The 20,311-nt window shown below is 50.6% G+C and overlaps 1 protein-coding gene and 1 pseudogene across 1 annotated transcript; both read right to left on the bottom strand.

Moving 5' to 3' along the window:
- Window positions 1–726: 726 nt before the first annotated feature.
- LOC127060441 (serine/threonine-protein kinase pim-1-like) lies at window positions 727–3,214 on the bottom strand (annotated as a pseudogene).
- Window positions 3,215–19,536: 16,322 nt separating this feature from the next.
- On the bottom strand, window positions 19,537–20,268 carry LOC115484770 (olfactory receptor 14J1-like). Its single transcript, XM_050984252.1, has one exon. It carries the CDS (start codon window positions 20,230–20,232, stop codon window positions 19,537–19,539), a length of 696 nt encoding a protein of 231 aa, XP_050840209.1. The 5' UTR covers window positions 20,233–20,268.
- Between the last annotated feature and the right edge of the window lie 43 nt (window positions 20,269–20,311).

Here is a 20,311-nt window from a genome sequence, read left to right as displayed (position 1 = left end):
CCAGCTCCAGCAGGTTCTGGAGTCCCACCTCTGCTCCCACCATGGGGGTTTGTTTGTGTTGGGCTGGCTGCCCCAGCCCCAGCCCAGAGCACGGTGGGTGCTGGGGGCTGTTGGCAGGGCCAGGAGCCCACTCCCATTTCGTACCCAGCCCAGCCCATCCCCCCAGCCCTGCCAAAACCAGCTGGGCAGCCGACTGAAGGATCAGCTGCATCTGCCCCAGCAAAGGGGGAACCTTTGGTTCCCTGGCCAGGCTGTGCAATGCCCAAATCTGGGAGCATCCCCCTGCGTGTGGACTCATCTGCAAATTCGCTGTGGAGCCTGGCTTTGGAGAAGGTGCCACAATCAAAGTCCATCATCTTCAGCTGGCCAGTGGCCAGGTCCAGGAAGAGGTTGCCATCCTTGATGTCATCCTTTCTGTCTCCAGCAGCAGCAGTCCCACCTGGTACAGCTTCTCCAGGGGCTCCTTCTCCTTCCCTGGGGTGAGACCAGGCTCTCAGGGTTCTGCCCAGGGCCCCAGCTGTCAGGGAACCAGGACAAGCAAAACCAGCTTGGATGGTGGCCACCAGTGCTGGGCAGAGCAGCTCAGCTCCAGCACAAGGGCTGTGTGTTCCCATCTGATGAGCCCTGGGCAGTGACAGAGGCAGGACAAAAAAGTCTGGCTTCCTTTGCTTCTGATGGCCAAGGCATGTGTGGAGCTGTAACTTACCAGGGCCCGGCATCACAGTGTGCCTGTGGCTCTCTCCCTTCTTCTAGGGCAGATGAATATCCTGCATCCAAGGATGACAGAGCAGCTCTTCTCATCAGGGCCTGTCAGAGTCCAGCATGGATAAACATTGCCTGATCAGATCTTGGCACTCTGGGCAGAGAAACCACAAACCGCCGGTCAGTTGGAGAAGGCTCCTGTTGGCTTTGCCCCACTATTCCCGTGCCCAGGCCATGCTGGATGTGCTCAAAGCTGGGCCTAAGCTTTCCCATCCATTCCCTGTTTTGGAGGAGAGCAGGAGAGCAGGACATGTGCCACCTCCTCAGCAGCTGCCAGAGCGGGATGCTCACGAGCCCGCTGCTGTCTCCCAGCACTGGGATTCCCCCCGTGCCCAGAGATGAGGATCCACCTTGAGAGAGCCCTTGTGGCAGCGAGAGCTGATGGTCCCAGCTGATGTTCTGGCCCCGCCTGAAAGGGTGCTTCCCACAGACCATCTGGTGCAGCAGGATGCCCAGGGACCAGATGGTAGCTGGCCTGCCATAGTACCAGCCAAAGTGGGTCCATTCCGGGGGGCTGTATGAGCGTGTTCCTATGGAATACAGATGGAGTTCATCAGGGGGATGCTGCTGCTCCCAGAGCCTGGCCCCAGCATCCCTGAGTGTGCAGGGCCTGCTCCAGTGGCACATGGGGTATGACCCACTGCCCTCTCACCAGCACCTGGGACTTGTGTACAGATTTGGGCTTGGAAAAGAAACCACTGGTACTGGAAGAGGGCAGCAGAAGAAGTCCTGGCAAGGCCTGACCATAACAAGGGAAAAACCAGTCACTGCTGGGGGAAAAACATGCCTACATCCTCCCTGCCTGCATTGCTCCAAAAAACATTATGAACCCAAGACAAACCAGGGGAGTGGAGCAGTCCAAGCCCTTTCTCACCTGCACACCAAACTTTCTGGGGCACTGGTTCCGACCCCTCCTCTCGGCTACTCCCACCCACAGGTGTTTTCGTTGGGCTGGCTGCCCCAGCCCCAGTCCTCGGAAGAATGGTGGGCAAAGGATGCCAGCAGGGCTGGAAGCTGGCTCCCCACCCAGCCCTGCTCAAAAGCAACTCGGCTGAAGTCTCAGTGCCATGAAGGGCAGCAAAAGGGAGAATCCCCAACTGCCACACCTAGCTTGGGCTGTGAGATGTTGGGCCATGAGATGCTGGGACCAGGAGCACACCCTGTGTGGGCTCACCTGCAAAGTGAGTGTAGGCTGTGTCCTGCAAGTACGTGCCACAGCCAAAGTCAATCAATTTGGCCTGCCCGGTGGCCAGGTCAACCAGGATGTTCTCTGGTTTGATGTCCCTGTGCAGGACCCCACAGCTGGTGCAGTGCCGCACGGCCTCCAGCACCTGGCAGAACAGCTCCTGCGCCACCTCCTCGGGCAGGAACCGCCGTGCCCGAATGAAATGCTGCAGGTCCTGACACTGCTCCGGGCGCTCCAGCACCATCAAGACGTCATTGGGGAGCTCAAGCCACTCCAGCAGCTGGACCACACCAGGGAAGCCAGTGGACACCTTGGCCAGCAGCACGATCTCCAGGGGTGCGCTGCTGCCGTCGGGCTGTGGGAGGAGCACGATGCCGTCAGTGGGGCTGATGCCGTGCCGGGGCTCGGGAAACCTTCAGCCAGGCCGGGATGCTCTGTGTCCTGCGCTGGCCCCACGCTCGCTCTCCCTCGAGGTGTCCTGGAGGCTTCCAGCCTGCCGGGCCTCGGCTCATCCCCGCCCAGCACGACCCGGCTGCTCCCGCTGGCCCCGCTCACTCACCAGCTCGCCCCAGTGCCGGACGCGCTTCCGGGGCACCCTTTTGATGGCCACCTGCAAGCCAAAGTCAGCAGCGGTCTCAGCTCGCCGCCCGCCTTGCCCAGCCCCATCCTCCTCCTTCCTCCCTCCTCCTCCTCCCCCTCCTCCTCCTGCGCCTGTCGCCGGCCCCGCCGCTCACCGGGGCTCCGTCCGAGAGCCGCGTGGCCGCGAAGACGCTGCCGAAGCCGCCGCGCCCCAGCAGCGAGCCCAGCCGGTACTGCTCCTTCAGGCCCTGGTGCGCCTTCCCTGCCGGCGGGACGCGGCTGTCGGCGCTCGCCCCGGGGCCGGCAACGGCCCCCGAGTGTCCCTCAAGCGCCCCGGGCCGGCCATCCCCTGGCGTTCGCTCCCTGCAACGGGACAGCGGCGGCTCGGGGCCGGCGGCCGCGCTGCCGAGCGGCGGAGCTCGGGCCGGGCAAGCGGCAGCGGAGGCGGCGGGAGCGGCCGCGCCACCTGTGTCCTCCGCGGGCCATGGCAGGAGCCGGGGTCGGGGCCGGTGTCGGGGCCGGAGCCGGGTTCGGGCCAGGCGGAGCCAAAGGGAGGCGATGCCGCCCCGGTCCCAGGCACTGATGCCTGCCCAGCAGCGCCACCGCCAGTACGACCAGAGCCGGCCGGAGGCGAGGACGGGGCAGCCCCGCCCGGGGCCGGGCCAGGGGCATGGCCCGACCGGGCATGGGGAGAGAGAGCCTGGGAGAGGAGGGGACCCCGGGGAAGGGAGACCGGGAGAGGGTGCGGGACTGCGGGAGAGGGAGATGACAAGCAAGAGGGACTCGACAAAGTCGCTGCTTTCGCTGCTGCTGCCACTGCAACTGAAGCGCCGGGGCCGTTTGTCCCCGTGTCCGTTTGTCTGTTGCCCACTCGCCCCCGCGCCGAGCCCCGCGCTCCCCGGGGGCAGCCCCTGAGCCTGTCCAAACACGGGAACTTTGCCGTGTTCAGCCAAGACCCAGAGTCTGGACTCCTGCACAGCGGCACAGGAATCCCCTCGGTCCCTGCTGTGCACTGTCCCTGCTGAGGGTCAAACCCTGTCGGAGCGCATTCCCTGAATACTGACTTTGTACCTGACCCAGGCACTACACTTACCTCTCCAGCATTGCTTTCCAAAGAAAACCAGGGGAAGGAAAACTGTATGTAGCTCATGGTATTTGACAGTGTCTAAAACTTGCCAAGTCATGCATCTTCGAGGTGAGATCCATTTGGAATTAATGGGATGGAGAAGTAGTGCAAGATGGAAAAGGGAGCATAAAAATAAATATAGTAAACATCTCAGATGGTTTCTTTCTGTTTTCATTTCATTTCCTTTCTTAAAAGCTCTTTCAGTTTTCCCATCATCTTCTCCTCAGTCCTCTTTGCTCTTTCCAAGAATCTTTCCTGGAGAATGAGGTACTGCTTCTGTCACAAGATGTGCCACCAACTGCAGCTCCTCTTGGCTTTCCACACCGTGCCTCCAGCCCAACTCTTGCAGCAAAGATTTTAAGAACTTGTGTCGGATGAAGGGAGACGCGGACACCAGATGGTTCACCAGCGAAACTCGTTTATTAACCATATAGTTCTTATTACAGCGGGTTTTCTGAGGTCTTAGGATGAGGGAAGAGACAACAACGTTGACTCCATGCATCAAAAAGCTTTGATTTATTATGATATGATATATAAGATATAGAAACTATACTAAAAGAGTAAAGAGAAAAGTTTCACTACAAAACTAAACTAAGAATAAAAAAGAATGTGTAAACTGAAGTCTTCTCAGCCCAAGACGGGCCAAACAAGTGAATTGTGATAAGCTCTTCATTAAAAACAGCCTGACGAGACCAATCACAGATTTTCCCGTGGCATTCCACAACAACAAATAAGAATTGTTTAGTGTTCCAAAGCTTCTCAGCTCTGAAAAAGGAAAAATCCTAAGTAAAGGATTTTTCATAAAATATGTTAGCAACAAGTTCTGGTTAAATACATTCCATAATGACCTCATGCATATTGCAAAAATCAAGCTCATTATTGGTTAGTTCCTAGGTCAGCTCCTCCTAAATTGGCATTTCTGTAGTTTATCTTGCTATCTTTGCAGCTAGCTGGCTACGTGCAGAAACTCATTTCTCGTCCTACTTTTTCGCTCTGTTTTGCTACTTCTCATAGAGTTCCCACTTCTCAAGGATATCCTGCTTCTGTGGGCCTTTGTCTCACACAATGTCCATTCATAATAAATCTATCTGGCTGTGCCCTCTTTCTATCAGCCAGGTCTGAACTGCACTCTCCACATTTCCCCCGTTTTCTTTTTGAGCTAAAAGATGTGTTTTCCAGGTCTTTTCAATTGTACGCTGTATCATCCCCTGTATACAATTAAGGACACAAGGTAACAACAGCAAAATAAGCAAAATCACTCCCAGTAACCCAATAGCGTAAATCACAACATTCCGTAACCATGGTCCCAAATCTAAACCTTTCAACCACTCATCAAGTCCTAGACCCTGTTCTTCTTTTAATTTATGGAGTCCATCTCGAAGTTCCTTAATCTTAGTGTGAATTGAAACAGAGTGATCAGATAGATTCATACAACACATACCTTCAAATTCCTCACATCCATAGCCTTGTGCTAAAAGCAAAAAATCTATAGCAGCTCTGTTTTGCAACACAGCATGATTAACACTTTGCACATCTGTAGTCAGCATATCCAAAACTTCTGAGGTTTTGTTCAATTCCTCTCTAGTCCAACATCCTAGCTCCTTTGCTAAATTTAAAGCCTTACTTGCTGCCATTGCAGGTAAAAGAGTTGACGTAACCACTCGTCTAAAATCACCCCAAAATGTTGGTGTTCCTACCTGGCTGCACTCTAAATCATGGATGCTGTGTCATGACCTAGTGCTATTACGGCTCCATTGCATTAGTAATGACACATTAGGGTGAAATAAGGACAATTTTCCCAAATAGCAGGGTCCTCCTTGTGGTCTAGCTGGTACACATTCCATGCTCGATCGCCACAAGGCAAAAATATCCCTGGTGGCAGTTTTCATGGTGTTCGAAGGCTGCTGCTATTACAATTTGTATAAATCATACCTTATCTATACCTAGAGCAGAATTTAAGGTAGCCCAATGCTTCCTGTTCTGATCCCAATTTTGGTTATTCAATGGTACAAAACTAAACCAACCTCCCTGTGATGTGTTAGTCATACTGGCGTTTGCACACCCAAAAAGATCCAATTCCTCTGGAGGGGAAAGTAAGGAAGTATTCAGTGACAAAACTATCTGGCATTGACGGAAACCATCGTTCTGGTATTTGTTATGTCCAGGGGTAGAAGAGTTAATTTTAGTCATGTTATGAGAACACCAAGTCTGATTATTCACTAGCCCACAAAACTCACTAGGGGACCATACAGGTAATCCTATCAAGCAGGTATGAAAAGGATTAGTAATTCCTCCTAGGCTTAAGCAAAGGGATGATTGATTGGTTTGATTTGCAATGGTAACCCATATGTTATTCCTTGGTGAATTGAACCGTGTTATCTCTGTAACTTGACCTATCCCAGTAAAGTATAGCAGCAAAAACAAAGCAACACTGACAAGCTTCATCTTTTTACCAGCGCCTCCTTCTTTTCTCTTTGAGTTTAACTGTCCCGTACCTTTTTATTTTCAATCTGCGTAACCTTTCCAAACAGTTGTCTAACTCTATATCCAGATCTTCTGTAAAGGGTCCTAATACTGAGGTTTGAGTTAATGGCACCTGATTCCTGCACCGAGCAGCTATTATATGAGAATTTCTAATAGCATCTATTCTTTTCCTCCAATGTTGCAAATGCCACCTCACAAATGCTATTCCAAGTTGTTCTGCACTCTCATACAAGCTTAGTCCCTGCCTTCCTGGCAAACCAGTATAGTTCTGTAATGCAGTTACCCAATTTAGCCCTATTACCCAGTCAAAACTACACGATCTACACCAAAGCTGTCCCAAAGTTAGCTGATCTAACCAAAACCTTCGATTACACCCCCCACAATGTATTGCTATCCAAGCAGAGCACGAGAGTTGATTACAAGCGCAACAAGCAATTTTTGATAACAGTTCACAATCGTCAAAATCAACATCCAATACCCAGTCCACCCAATTGTCTGGTGGTTTGCTCAATGCACGTCTTGCCTCTCTGCTGAACTGGGCGAGATACTGTAGATCCTTACGAAGCACAAGCAAAAACTTTTGTTGTAGCAGTCTCCCGTCACCACTGGCTAAGTTTCTCCACCATTCTTCGTCCCAGATACGCAAGGCTTGACCCATTTAGCAGGTACCCAGAGTGTCCCTGTAGGGGTTGAAACACAAACATAACCTCTTCCCCAGTAAATCACTTCTGCTGGTCCTTCCCAAAGACCTGTTTTGGGGTCTCGATACCGAACCCAAACCTTTTTCCCCGAGTTTAACTCCTGATCTTGTTGTTGTTCATGCCTGACAGCTGGTGGCACTATCTCATCTCCAAACACACACAAGTGATTTAAAACATACAACACTTTAGCTAGCCGCTCCTGAGGGTCTGCTATCCCATCATGTTTCTTAAGATAGGTCTTAAGTGTGTGATTGGCTCGTTCCACTATGGCTTGACCCGTGGGAGAATGGGGTATTCCTGTAACATGTTTAACCTTCCACAACCTTAAAAATTGCTCGACCCGTTTCCCTACATAGGCAGGGCCATTATCTGTCTTTTTCTGACTGGGTACTCCCATCACAGCAAAACAACTAGTCAAATGACGTATAATGTGCAATGCTCTTTCTCCTGCTTGTGCTGTTGCCCACATACACTTACTGTATGTATCTATGGTTACATGCACATATTTAAGCCTGCCAAATTCTGAAACATGTGTCACATCCATTTGCCAAATCTCATTTCATTTCAAACCACGAGGGATGACCCCACATCACAGGCCTACCCCACTATTCTGATAGCTACAGATAGGGCATGCTCTTACTATGGCCTTAGCTTCCTGAGCAGTGATTGTGCAACTCCTCATCAACCCTTTTGCATTCTGATGATAAAGATCATGCATCTCACGAGCTATTTCAAAATTATTGCCTTGTCTATCTGCGGTCATAACCAATCTGTCAGCTCTAGCATTACCTTCTCCTAAACCAATATCCCATTTATGGCTCCTAATGTGAATGATACAGTAAGGATTTTCCCTAATCTGCAATCCTCTCTGTAATTGTAACAATAACTCATAAAGCCGTCTATTAGTAACTTCCTTTACCGATGCATCTTCCAACCTTTTTGCTACCCCAGCCACATAAAGAGAGTCCGTGACTACATTTAAAGGACCTGTAAAAGTAACACATGCCCATACAACTGCAAGCAATTCAAGAGTTTGGAGACTGTCCTCGGGGCACGCATCCAAAAGTTTATATTGCCATGTGTCCTCAGTTTTCCATGTGACAGCTGCCCTCCTTGATTTCTTGCCTGCGTCTGTGAATACTATAATAGCATTCGGAATTGGCTGCTCCTGAAGTAAAGGTCGAGTAATCCATTGCCATTCTCCTAACCATTGTAGCTGTTTTGGAAAAAGTGGTCCAGTAAGAATGCATGCATTTGAGTCCAACAAAGCTTTCTGCAGCTCCTCAGAGTTCAATAAAAACCAGTCTAAGTCCTCGTTTTTTATTAGCAGATGTATAGTTGCTGGCGACGTTCCTGTGACTTTAATATCCGTAGCCTGCCTTTCTTAATTAAAGCAGCAAGCTGATCCATCTTTGTGCTAATTGTTTTCCTTAACTGTAAGGGTGGAGACAACCATTCCAATACCCTGAGTTCCCCCGTGTTCTTTTCAAATTGGGTAAGTGCCCCTAACAAATGTTTCGATGAGTGCCAAATTGTAAGAGTCAGGGGAACATCTGGCAAACGACGCTGAACAAACCCTTCTGTGACACAGCGCAGAATGTGGTTTAAGGTGACACGTTGCTCTGGTGTAACTGTAACAACAGCTGCGGGATCTGTGCCTTTCAGCAGCGGCCGAAGAGATTCTAAAAGCGTGTTTGGTATCCCCACAATAGGTTTTAGCCACTGTAAATCCCCTAAAAGTTTCTGTGCATCACGAAGATTTTTTATCTCCAGCTGTAGTTCCAGTTTCTGTGGCTTTATTAGGCTTTGGGTAATAGTCCAGCCTAAATACTTCCATGGAGATGTTTTTTGCACCTTTTCTGGGGCTATTATTAAGGATGCTTGTTTTAAGGTAGCCTCAATGTACTGAATCTGATCATCTCTAAAGGGGTGTGGTTGAGCAAACAAAATATCATCCATATAATGGTAAATAATTATGTCGGGCCAGGCAACTCGTAATGGCTGTAGTGCTGCATCAACGTAGAGCTGACATAACATAGGGCTATTGCGCATGGCCTGTGGTAATGTAATCCATTCGAACCGCTTATCAGGTTCACCTCTGTTAATGGCTGGTAAGGTAAATGCAAACCGTTTGGTATCCTGAGGGTGCAACAAAATTGTGAAAAAGCAATCCTTTAAATCAATAATTAGCAAGCACCAGTCCTGTGGCAACATGGACGGATTAGGTAATCCTGGCTGCAACGCTCCCATAGGTTCCATTTGATCATTTACAGCCCTTAAATCATGCAGCAAGCGATACTTGCCCAATTTCTTCTTGATGACAAAAATTGGTGTATTCCATGGACTGGTAGACAATTTAAGGTGCCCCTGTTGATACGGTTCATTCACCAATTGGTGTGCCTGGTATAAGCTTTCCCCTTTTAATGGCCATTGCTTCACCGTTACTAGGTTATTTGTAGTCCAGGTAAGCGGAATGGGGAAAGTCCAAGCAATGGCAGTTACCCCAAAGGGTGCTCATTGGACAACACCACCCCCAGTTGGGCTAAAACATCCCTTCCAATCAGACACTGCACTGTTGGAGGTAAAGGGACCACCGACAAAACTGTAGATAGTCCTTGTCCATCCACCTGAATCCAAACCTGAGGTGTTTTCTTTGCCAAGGTAAAACCTCCCACGCCCGTGACTGTATCCACTGTGGCAAAAAGAGGCCAGTGCTTCGGCCAGTATTGAGGTGATACAATACTGGTATCTGCTCCTGTATCCAACAGTCCTTGCACAACCTTTTCCTCTCCAGCATATGTGATTGTAATTTGTGTTTTTGGTCGGTCCCTTAAGTCCATGGTGAGTAATGTTAGTCCAGATGACCCAAATCCCTGGTTCCCCCTAGGTAAATCCTGTTGTGGAATTATTCCCTCAGTTATTTGCGGTAGGGGGACCAACTGAGCAATCCGCTGTCTTTTTGGGATTTTAAGTGGTGGAAATAAGGTACAGGCCATAATTTGTATCTCCCCACCAAGGTCAGCATCAATAACACCTGGCAATACAAACAGTCCTGCCAGTTAGGCTGAAGAGCGTCCAATTAATAAAGCACCATAAGCTTTTCCATGAATTTGAATAGGTCCTTTTGTGCCTGTTGGAATTTTACTGGGGCACGTCGTCATCAGGGTTACCTCCACGTTGGCTGTTAAATCGAGCCCCAGGCTCCCTGCTGTGGCGGGTTGCAGTCTGCAGATGGCGCTGTTGTCGCAGCGGCTACTTGTTTCGGGGCGCAGCCGTTGCTGTTGTTCGCGCTCCGCAACGGGTTTCCCGACCTCCGGCGACAGGCGGAAGAATTATGCGTCCCAGACTGACATTGCTGACACCACACTCCAGTAGCCCGACAGGCTCGTCTCAGGTGACCGCTCCTTCCACATCGATGGCAGCGCATGGATGATCCTGGACGATCAGCAGAGGTAGTGCCTGGTGCCGGAGCCCTGAAGAGGAACAAGTGCGGCTAACACCTGTGCTTGAGATGATGCTGCCTGCTTTTGTAACCCTATTCCTAGCTGCTCTATAGCTTTTACTAAAAATGCTTGTGTGCCTACCGGCTGACTTGCCATTCTGTCTAATGCTTAGCTAATACTCACTTTGTAGCATCTGAAGCATTCTGCAGGGCACATTGCTCTAACATTGCCCCTTTCCTGTAATCTGGAATCCCAGCATGATCTATCGCAGCTGCACACCTATCAATAAATGACCCAAAGGATTCTTCTCTCCCCTGCTTAATTCCCATATATGCTGGTACACCAGAAGTATCCTGTACTTTGTCCATAGCAGCTCTAACCAACCTCATAGCTTCCCTTATCTTGTCTGGACCCAGTAATAGCTGCGCTTCCATCCATAGATATGGACCTAGCCCTAACAACTCTTCCATAGTCACTCCATGGAGTGGATCTCCTGGTTGCCTTTGAATCAAGAGTGACTGCTGTACTTGTGCCTGCCAATGAGCATTAAATAGTAGCTGCTGATGTTGTGTAAGCATTAGCTTCACAAGCCCTCTCAAATCATTTGGTATTAGCAACTGTGCATTAAACAGATAGTCCAGCATCTGTTTCACTGGCTCGCTCCTAAACCCATACTGACTGACAGTCTGCCTCAGTTCTGTTAAAAGCTTCCAATCTAAGGGGGAATAACCAGCATCAGTTTGGATGTGCTGCCCTTGATTATCATATACCGGATTGTAAACAACTGGATAAGCCATTGAGTTTGCGGCCTTGATCATGTCTTCATCCCCCATCGTTAACCCTTCTCGGGCCACCTTACTCCAAGCCTCCCTCTTTTGCTTTGCCATCTCCTCCCACAGGTCGCTCTGCGCCGTAGTGACAGGATCAGGCTCCAGCTCATTTAGAGGTGGAGGGGATTCTGGGGGTCCTGGCCACACGACCACTTTCATCTGGCTGCTTAAGTCAGGCTTTTCTGGCTCTGTCTGGCTATTACCCTCAGGCTTTTCTGGCTCTGTCTGGCTACTACCTTCAAGCCTTTCTGGCTCTGTCTGGCTATTACCTTCTTCAGGGGGGGCAGATGGCGTTACAGGAATCGACACCCGAGTTATTCCTGGGGCTAACGGTTCATCCTCCCCTCCGTATTCTAGATTTTTCCTGAAAGCCTCAACTGCCTTTTCCGCTGCCTTTTGCTCTGTTACTTGCTGAAGCAAAGTTATAAATAACACGCCAAGCCTTTGCTAACTTTTTCAAGGTCTTATCATCGTCTAAAACACCATCCCACAATAAATCTCCTAACATTTTCCATACAGTTAGCTCATGCACTGTGTGGGGGTTAACAAAGCAACCTTTTGAATATCCCCATGCTAGTAATCCCGGGAGTTCTTTTTTAAGATCTACTCCCTTTAACCCTTTCTTTTCTAGGGTATTTGTAAATAAATCATATGCCACTTGTCTTTCCATTATTCGTCAGCGCTGTTGCATCTTTTCAGGCTCCGGTGACACGTATGGCCCAAAGCACCTATATGCCTTTGGGGGCGCCTCTCCTTGCTTTGTTGGACGCCGTCCCCGCTGCTAAAGGACCCAACGCTACTTCACTGAGGACTGGCACGTCCTCCCCTGTTTTCTTTTATTCGAGACGCAGGGGTCAACGTTTGGGGTCACCATTTGTCAGATGAAGGGAGACGTGGACACCAGATGGTTCATCAGCGAAACTCGTTTATTGATCATATAGTTCTGGTTAAATACATTTTATAATGACCTCATGCATATTGCAAAAGCCAAGCTCATTATTGGTCAGCTCCTAAAGGTCAACTCCTCCCTAATTGGCATTCCTGTAGTTTGTCTTGCTTATCTTTGCAGCTAGCTAGCTATGTGCAGATTCTCCTTTCTTCCTCTAGTTCGTTACTTTTCGCATAGTTCCCACTTCACAAGGACATCCTGCCTCTGAACCGGCCTTCGTCTTTCATGCTGTCTATTCATAATAAATCTATCTGGCTGTGCCCTCTTTCTAACAGCCAGGTCTGAACTGCACTCTCCACAAACCATCCTTCTTGTACAGGTGCCTATGGCTGAAATTGGGTTTACACCTCTAGAGATCTTATATCCAATGATTGCTCCTACACAAAAGCTGCCATTACAGACAGGTCTGGCTGGCCTTGGCCTCCTGACTGCCAGCTCTCACCTGCCTCCCAAACCCAGGGGCTCCGTGCTTTCCTTTCTGTGGAAAAGAACTGGCTTTGTTCTCCCGGCACAAATGGTTGAAATTGGGATTCAACATTCAAAATTTCAAATATCCAGGGGTTACTCCCAGACAAAGCTGCCAGGACAGACAGGTCTGTGTGTCCTTGGCGTCTGGTGACTGCAGTTCATCAGCCCTGGAAACACTGGGGCTCCGTGCTTTTCTTCCTGTGGAGACCAAGGTGACACTGTGGGGCCTCGTGGCACCATGGAGACCATTGTGACACTGTGGGGTCCCATGGAACCAAGGGATCATTGTGACACTGTGGGGTCTTGTGGCACCAAGGCCATCACTTTGGCTCTGCTGGGCCACATGGTCCCAAGGGGCCAGGGTGGAGCAGCAGGGCTTTGTGGAACCAAGAGGCCATTGCTGCATTCCAGGGCCTCGTGGAACTAAAGGGCCGTTGTGATCCTGGGGGCACCGTGGATCCATGGAGAGCATTGTGGAATTGCAAGGGCCCATGGAATCATGGAGACCATTGTGACACTGTGGGGCCCCAGGGAACCAAAGGGCCACTGTGACCCTGCAGAAGCAAGGAGAACATTGTGACACCCTGGGGTCTCATGGAACCAAGGGGAAATGAAATAGGTCTGGCTGGTTGGGCCTCAAAGGGCCCACTTGAAAGGTCCAGCTGATCTTGGAATGCTGAGGGCTGCCTCTCATCAGCCCCCAGAGAACTGGGGCTCTGTGCTTTCCCTCCTATGGAAAAAGAACCATCCATCGTTCCATTTCCCCATGGCCAAATTTGATACTCACCCTGAAAAATTCCCTATCTGCAAGGGTTCTCCCAGACAAAAGCTGCCAGGACAGAAAGCTCTGGCTGGCCTTGGCCTCTGTGGTCACCTCTTATCTCAAGGAAGCCCTGAGGAACGCATTAGAGCAGGTTTGACTACTGGAACATCAATGAGTCTCTCAACCTCTGAAAAACTCAGATGCTCTTCTGATCATATGTCTTTTTTCCTCATTGTGTTTTATGCATGAAAAATTATTTTCAGCTACATAGCATTATTCTTCTCACTCTACCAGTGTTATCTGACACAAAACACCTCCTCTACATATGGATCCAGGTCACCCGTACAAGCAAACACAAGAAAGAATGCAGCAGGAATGATTTGTCTCTGCTCCCATCTGTCCCATCTCCTCTGGAGCTGGAGGTGCAGCCCCAGCACTTGGCAGGGCTCAAGGGCTCACAGGCTCAGCTCCCACACAGAGAACTTGCAGACCCTGGGCTGCTCTTCTTGGCCCCTGCACACTCATCCAGGCTGAGATGGGCACTGATGGTTTCTGGGCCAGGATTTCTGAGCCCAGCCCAGCTCCCTGCCAGCTCTCCCAGCTGCCCTGAGCTCTGGGCAGCACCAAGGGCCTCTGCCCAGCCCAGCCCAGCCGGCTCTGGCCCCACAGCTCTGCTCAGGCCAGGCTGCTCTGGGCACTGCCCCACGGCCTCAGCCCCTGGCAAGGGCACAGCAGCAGCTGCAGCTCCCACAGGACTCAGCCCCACCATGGGGAAGGTGCCTGGCCAAGGGAAAGGAGGCTGCCTGGGTGCCCTGCTCTCCTCTGCAGGAGATCCTGAGAGCTCTGCAGCCCCTGCTGCCATCCCATCTGCCCAGGGCAGCACAAGAGCCCCGGCCTTGGGGCCCTCAGGAGCTGCTCCTGCTCCAGGCCCAGGGCCCATCCCAAAGCTGGGGCAGCCACAAAGATGTGCCCATTTCTGTTTGTTGATGCTCAGATCAGAATGGATCCTCAGCACCTTGGAGGTTGGTGATGAATTTTACTAGTCCAGAAGCCTCTTCTTTCTTGAGCTCTTCAGCTCAGAGATTCAGTGACAAAGGCTCATAAACATTTGTCCAAACACCCAAACCAGACAAGCCCATGGGAATAATTCAAGTCTTCCGTTCCTCTGTGGTTAATTAGACAGATTGCAGAAGTGTATTCAAAGTGAATCTACTGTATTGAAAAGAATTTGCAGACAATTTTTTTTCCTGTTTAGTTTTCTTTTCCTATTTAAAGATACCAGCAATCCCCAGTTGATATTGATCCCCTGCACCTCCTAATGCAGTCTGAACAGATATGAAAATTAAGCCCCTTCATGGCTGACAATCAATCACACTTTGTCCCTACCCCCATCCCAACATTTCCCCATTTCCCCATCCAACCCCTGGCACTCCTATGGATCAGGAATGGTGTGTCCAGAAGGAGCAGGGCAGTGATTCTTCCCCTGTGCTTGGCACTGGTGAGGCCACACCTCGAGTGCTGTGTCCAGTTCTGGGCCCCCGAATTTGGGAAGGACATGGAGGGGCTGGAGCATGTCCAGAGAGGGGCAACAAGGCTGGGGAGGGGTCTGGAACACAAGTTATGTGAGGAGAGACTGAGGGAGCTGGGGTTGTTTATCCTGGAGCAGAGGAGGCTCAGGGGAGACCTCATCACTCTCTACAACTCCCTGACAGGAGGGTGCAGCCAGGGGGTCGGGCTCTTCTCCCAAGGAACAGTGACAGGACAAGAGGACACAGCATTAAGCTGCACCATGGGAGGTTTAGGCTGGACATTAGGAATAGGTTCTTCACAGAAAGGGTGACTGAGCATTGGAATGGGCTGCCCAGGGAGTCACCGTCACTGGAGGTGTTTAAGGAATGACTGGATGTGGCACTGAGTGCCATGGTTGGGGTGACAAGGTGGTGTTGGGTCACAGGTGGGGCTTGTTGATCTCCAAGGTCTTTTCCAACCTGGTGAATTCTGTGATTCTGTGATGATTGTGACACTGCAGGGCCCTGGGGAAGCAAGGGGCCATTGTGACACTGCAGGGCCTTGTGGAACTAAGAGGATCACAGTGACACTGTGTGCTGAAGGCACCATGGAACCAAGGCCCCATTGTGACACTGTGGGGCTGAATGGAAGCAAGGAGTCCTGTGTAACACTCTGGGTCCTCACAGAACCATGGAAGTCACTGTGACACTGTAGGATCTTGTTGAACTGAGGGACCATTGTGACACTGCAGGGACTCATGGAACTAAAGTGTGGTAGGGTCAGTGCTGGCTAAATGCCAGTGCCCCCACTAGAATATACTTACTCATTTTCTGCTCTGAGATAGGATTAGGAGGAAGGTAAAGCAGGCTTTAAACTTTAAAAGTATATAAAGAAAACTTTATTAAAAGGAACTAAAAGAAGAAATAATAAGAATCAGAATAAAACTTTTAAAGCATTTCTCCTCCCTTCTACAACCTTTTCTTTCCCACTAAGAATGTACCGGAACAGTTCAGTCAGTTTATCACCTCTAGAATGGTCTTTCTTCAGTTCACTTAGGGAGGGGAGTCCCTCTTGTCATTTAGTGGAGACTTCTCTACAAGTACACAGTTCTCTCGTGGCTTTTAATTTCCATGAATAGCAGCTCCTGGGAATTTGGAATCGTGAAGTCTCTCCCATCTTTTTGCAGCCTTCCCACAGCTGTATTTGTGGGCTATGTTCATTTATGAGCTATTATTTTAAGGATGAGCTGTTCAAGAGCAATGGTTCTCTTTATGTGTTTCTGAGATCATCTTCATCTCTGGGAACAGAGGCCTTCTTCTTCTTTCCCTTGGGGAAAAGGTTCTTCATCACTCCTCTCTCTGTGTGTTAAAACTTCTCACGGGATCACAGCTACTTCAGCATCTGCTTGCTTTAGCATAAATGCCTTTGCTCATTTCTACAATTGGAACACTTAATCGTCACATACTTTCAATGAGTTACAGGGAAAAAAAGACAGTGATGTACCAATTATATTTTCTCCATAGCCTTAAAAGAGGATTTCAGCCCAGGACTGAGGCATCTCCTCAACCCTCCCATCTGGGACTTCTGCTTACTGATTTTCATGTCTCATGTTGTTCTCTACGTGTTCTCACTCTGTCCTTTTCTCTCACCCGAGGGAGGACTGAAGGTCTGTAAGCCTTATCTATGCACTGAAAGAGTTAATCTCTTTCCTGGGGCCTGCAGATGTTCATGTGATCCTTCCAAGCAGTGGCCAAAGTAATCAGGGTGATGGATTTTTCAGGCTGCCCTGGGGTTGTGTCAGGATCAGCTGCAGGCCGGTCTCTGGCCCCTGCTGTGCTCAGTGCCAGGCGCGGGGCCACTCTCTGTGTGGGCTACAAGGCAGCCTCTGGCCTCAGCCACATGATCTCATGCAGTGGCCACACTGAGGGGGGAAACAGCTGAGATCTCAGCTGGAACATGCCATGGGCTGATGGCCTCCCCTCCCCCCTGCCTGGCAGCTGCTGGTGCCCAGTTCTGCCAGTACAGGGCTTGGCAGGGTCCCCGAGAAGGGGCCCGGCCCCCCAGCAGGGTCTACCCAACCTGGCCCAGCTGAGATGGCAGCCAGGCTGACCTTGTTACCTGTTCCCGGGCCAGAAGGGAGAGTTTTTTCTGGGATTTGTTCATTTTGAACATGATCATTCACAGAGGCGTGTTCAGCTTTCTAGTGTTTTTACAAGGTGTCATTCTTCAAAAGCAGTCACTGATTGGTGCTGTTTGGCACAGAGGAAGCTCTCAGCAGCTCTTCTCAGAATAATCCTTTCTGTGGGTGGCTTCTTCCCTCCTCACCAAATGTCAATTAATGTAAAACCAGCACATAAGGGAACAACTGTGACCCTCTGGTGCCCTGTGGAACCAAGGGTCCCTTGTGACACTGCAGGATCTTTTGTAAGCAGGGGTCCATTGTGACACTGTGCCACCAGGGAATCCATTGGGGCACTCTGGGGCCTCATGGAACCAAGGGACCACTGTGACACTGTGTGGCCTTGTGGAACCATGGAGGCCATAGTTGTTATGAACAAGTTCAGAAGTTAATATAATCAGAGGTGTTAAATGTTAAGTTGAAACTGTAACTGTTAAGAAGACGTTCGTAAGTTGATACAATTAGAAGTGTTAGATGATAACTTAAAATTGTAACAGTTAAGAATGTTAACAGTTGTTGAAGGTTAAACTTTTAATCCCCTACCTTACTGATATCTTTGTTGCCCCCGTCGGGAAGTGCTTCCCTTGCTCCCTAAGATGGCGCCCGATAACATTCCCATGAAGAGACATTCTAAGAACTCAAACCAAAGAACCTTAAAAACAAAGAAAAATTCAACAAACCAAGCTATGAGCCATATCAACAGAAAGTTCCCCTACTCTATCAGCAAGATTTTAAGTGTCACCGTGACTTTACTAGAACTGGACCAGAATGAGGACCCTAGACAATGAGCCAGAGCTGTCTTCCTAGGCATGCCCATGAGGACGGAAGCCCCAGTTCTGCTGCGAAGCAAAACTGTCTCTCTCTCCTCCTCTGCGTCGCCAAAGGGAGCAGTGGCGGTGTGCGCGACCCCTCGGCCCCCTCTCAGAGCTGATCACTTAATAAAGGCATCCAAAAGGAGCAGGTCTCCTTGCCCTTTTCTTTTACACCAATAGTGACACTGCAGGACCTTGAGCAATGATGGGGCCATTGTGACACTGCAGGGCCACATGGAACCAAGGGGCCAGTGTTGCTATTCAGGGACTCATGGAATGAAGGAAACATGTTTGACATGGTGGTGCCCCTTGGGACCAAGAGGCCACTGGGACACTGTGGAACCAAGGAGAGCATTGCTGTGAGACCTCATGGAACCAAGGGTCCATTGTGACAGTGTGGGACCCAAGGATCCAAGGGACTTGGTGACACCAAGGGGTGCCATAGAACAAAGGGGCCATTGTGAACATGTATGGACTCATGGAATCACAGAGACCATTGTGACATTGCAGGGCTTCATGGAACTGTGCTGACCAAGTCGGCTGCAAGTGTTGTTCTGGAGGGTAGGAGGGCTCTGCAGAGGGACCTGGACAGGCTGGATCCAAGGCCCAACAAAAGGAAATGCTCAGGGCTTTTTGGGGGTGGCTGCCAGGCAGGCCTGGCTCTGAGCAACAGCGTCTGCAGTGGGACAAGAAACTCCCAGCTCATGGGAACAAACTTTCTGGCTGACTGCAGAGGCCACAACAAACCTGAGTGATTTCCCTGGTGTCCCTCAGCCCTTCCTGGCCCCAGGGGCTGATGGCATTTGTGCTCCCTCAGGTTCATGTCCTCACACCAACAGCATGGAGGTGCTCCCACCTGCTCTGTGCAATGCAAACAGGGGCTGCTGAGCCAGTGCTGCCGTGCCTGTGCCTGCAAGGATGGGGCACCTGTGTGAGCTGGGGGAGAGGCCAGGGCTGCAGAGGGGGGATGTTGTTGGCAGCTCCATGAGGACGCTCTGGGACGCTGCCCTGGGCTGTCCAGCACACTGGGGATGGATCAGCCCCTGCTCTGCTGCTCCTTCCTGTCTGCCCCAGGGCCCTTGCAGAGCCCCAGCCATGCTGTTTGCCCCCAGCCTGCCCACGGCCACCCTGGGGCTGCTCACGGGGCTTTTCTGTGCTGAGCATTGGCCTGGGAGTGTTCTTGAGAGAGCCTGGGCAAGGAGCCTGGAGCCCCCAGGGCCTGACCTGAGGTGTCAGTGCTGCCCCAGCAGTGCCCATGGCCTGTCCCTGCTGCAGCCCTGGCACTGCCACCCCCAGGGCTGTGCCCGGCCCCGAGAGCACTCAGGCCCTACAGCAACACCGGGGCCACCAGGGCAGAGGGGCAGGGCTATGGGAGCAGCACTGGTGACACCAAGGGCTGCTGCTGCTGGGCACAGCTGCTGTGCCAGCACTGATCTGCCCCCAGCTCTGCACACAGACATTGCTGCTGCAGCTCCAGAGAAGGCAACAGAAGGGGGATCTCTGGTGAAAACTTTGCTGGGAGATCTCTTAGTTCATTTACAGCCACTAAGAGGACAGCTCTTCATTGACACAGTCTGGAAACACAGGACTTTTTGAGAGAAACAAAATGAGAAATGAAACGAATATTTGCCTAGGTTAAGGAACAATAATAGAAACTCAAACACAGGGGAGGAAAAAAAACGAAACCAGGAGAACTATCAAAGATTACTTTTATTACATGTGACTAGCAGAAATTTGCAACCAGTTTAATGTTGCTGAAACTGTTCTGTGATTAGTCTTAACAGTGAAGCCTTGAGCTCCTGGTTCCTCAGGCTGTAGATGAGGGGGTTCAGTACTTGAGGAACCACGGAATAGAGAACTGACAGGGCCAGATCCAGGGATGGGGAGGAGATGGAGAGGGGCTTCACATGAGCAAATATGATAGTGCTGAGGAACAGGGAGACCACAGCCAAGTGAGGGAGGCAGGTGGAAAAGGCTTTGTGACGTCCCTGCTCAGAGGGGATCCTCAGCACAGCCCTGAAGATCTGAACATAGGAGAAAACAATGAACACAAAACAACCAAATGCTAAAGAGGCAACAAATACAATAATTCCATGTTCCCTGAGTTTGGATTTGGAGCAGGAGAGCTTGAGGATGTGTGGGATTTCACAGAAGAACTGGCCCAGGGCATTGCCATGGCACAGGGGCAGGGAAAATGTATTGGCTGTGTGCAGCAGAGCATAGAGAAAGCCACTGGCCCAGGCAGCTGCTGCCATGTGGGCACAAGCTCTGCTGCCCAGGAGGGTCCCGTAGTGCAGGGGTTTGCAGATGGACACATAGCGGTCGTAGAACATGATGGCCAGGAGGGAAAACTCTGCTGAGATAAAGAAAAGAAAGAAGAAAACCTGTGCAGCACATCCTGAGTAGGAGATGTTCCTGGTGTCCCAGAGGGAATTTTGCATGGCTTTGGGGACAGTGGTGCAGATGGAGCCCAGGTCACTGAGGGCCAGGTTGAACAGGAAGAAGAACATGGGCGTGTGC

Source organism: Serinus canaria, chromosome 25 (assembly GCF_022539315.1).
Source record: "Serinus canaria isolate serCan28SL12 chromosome 25, serCan2020, whole genome shotgun sequence".
Taxonomy (NCBI): domain Eukaryota; kingdom Metazoa; phylum Chordata; class Aves; order Passeriformes; family Fringillidae; genus Serinus; species Serinus canaria.
This window is presented reverse-complemented; position numbering and strand designations above follow the sequence as displayed.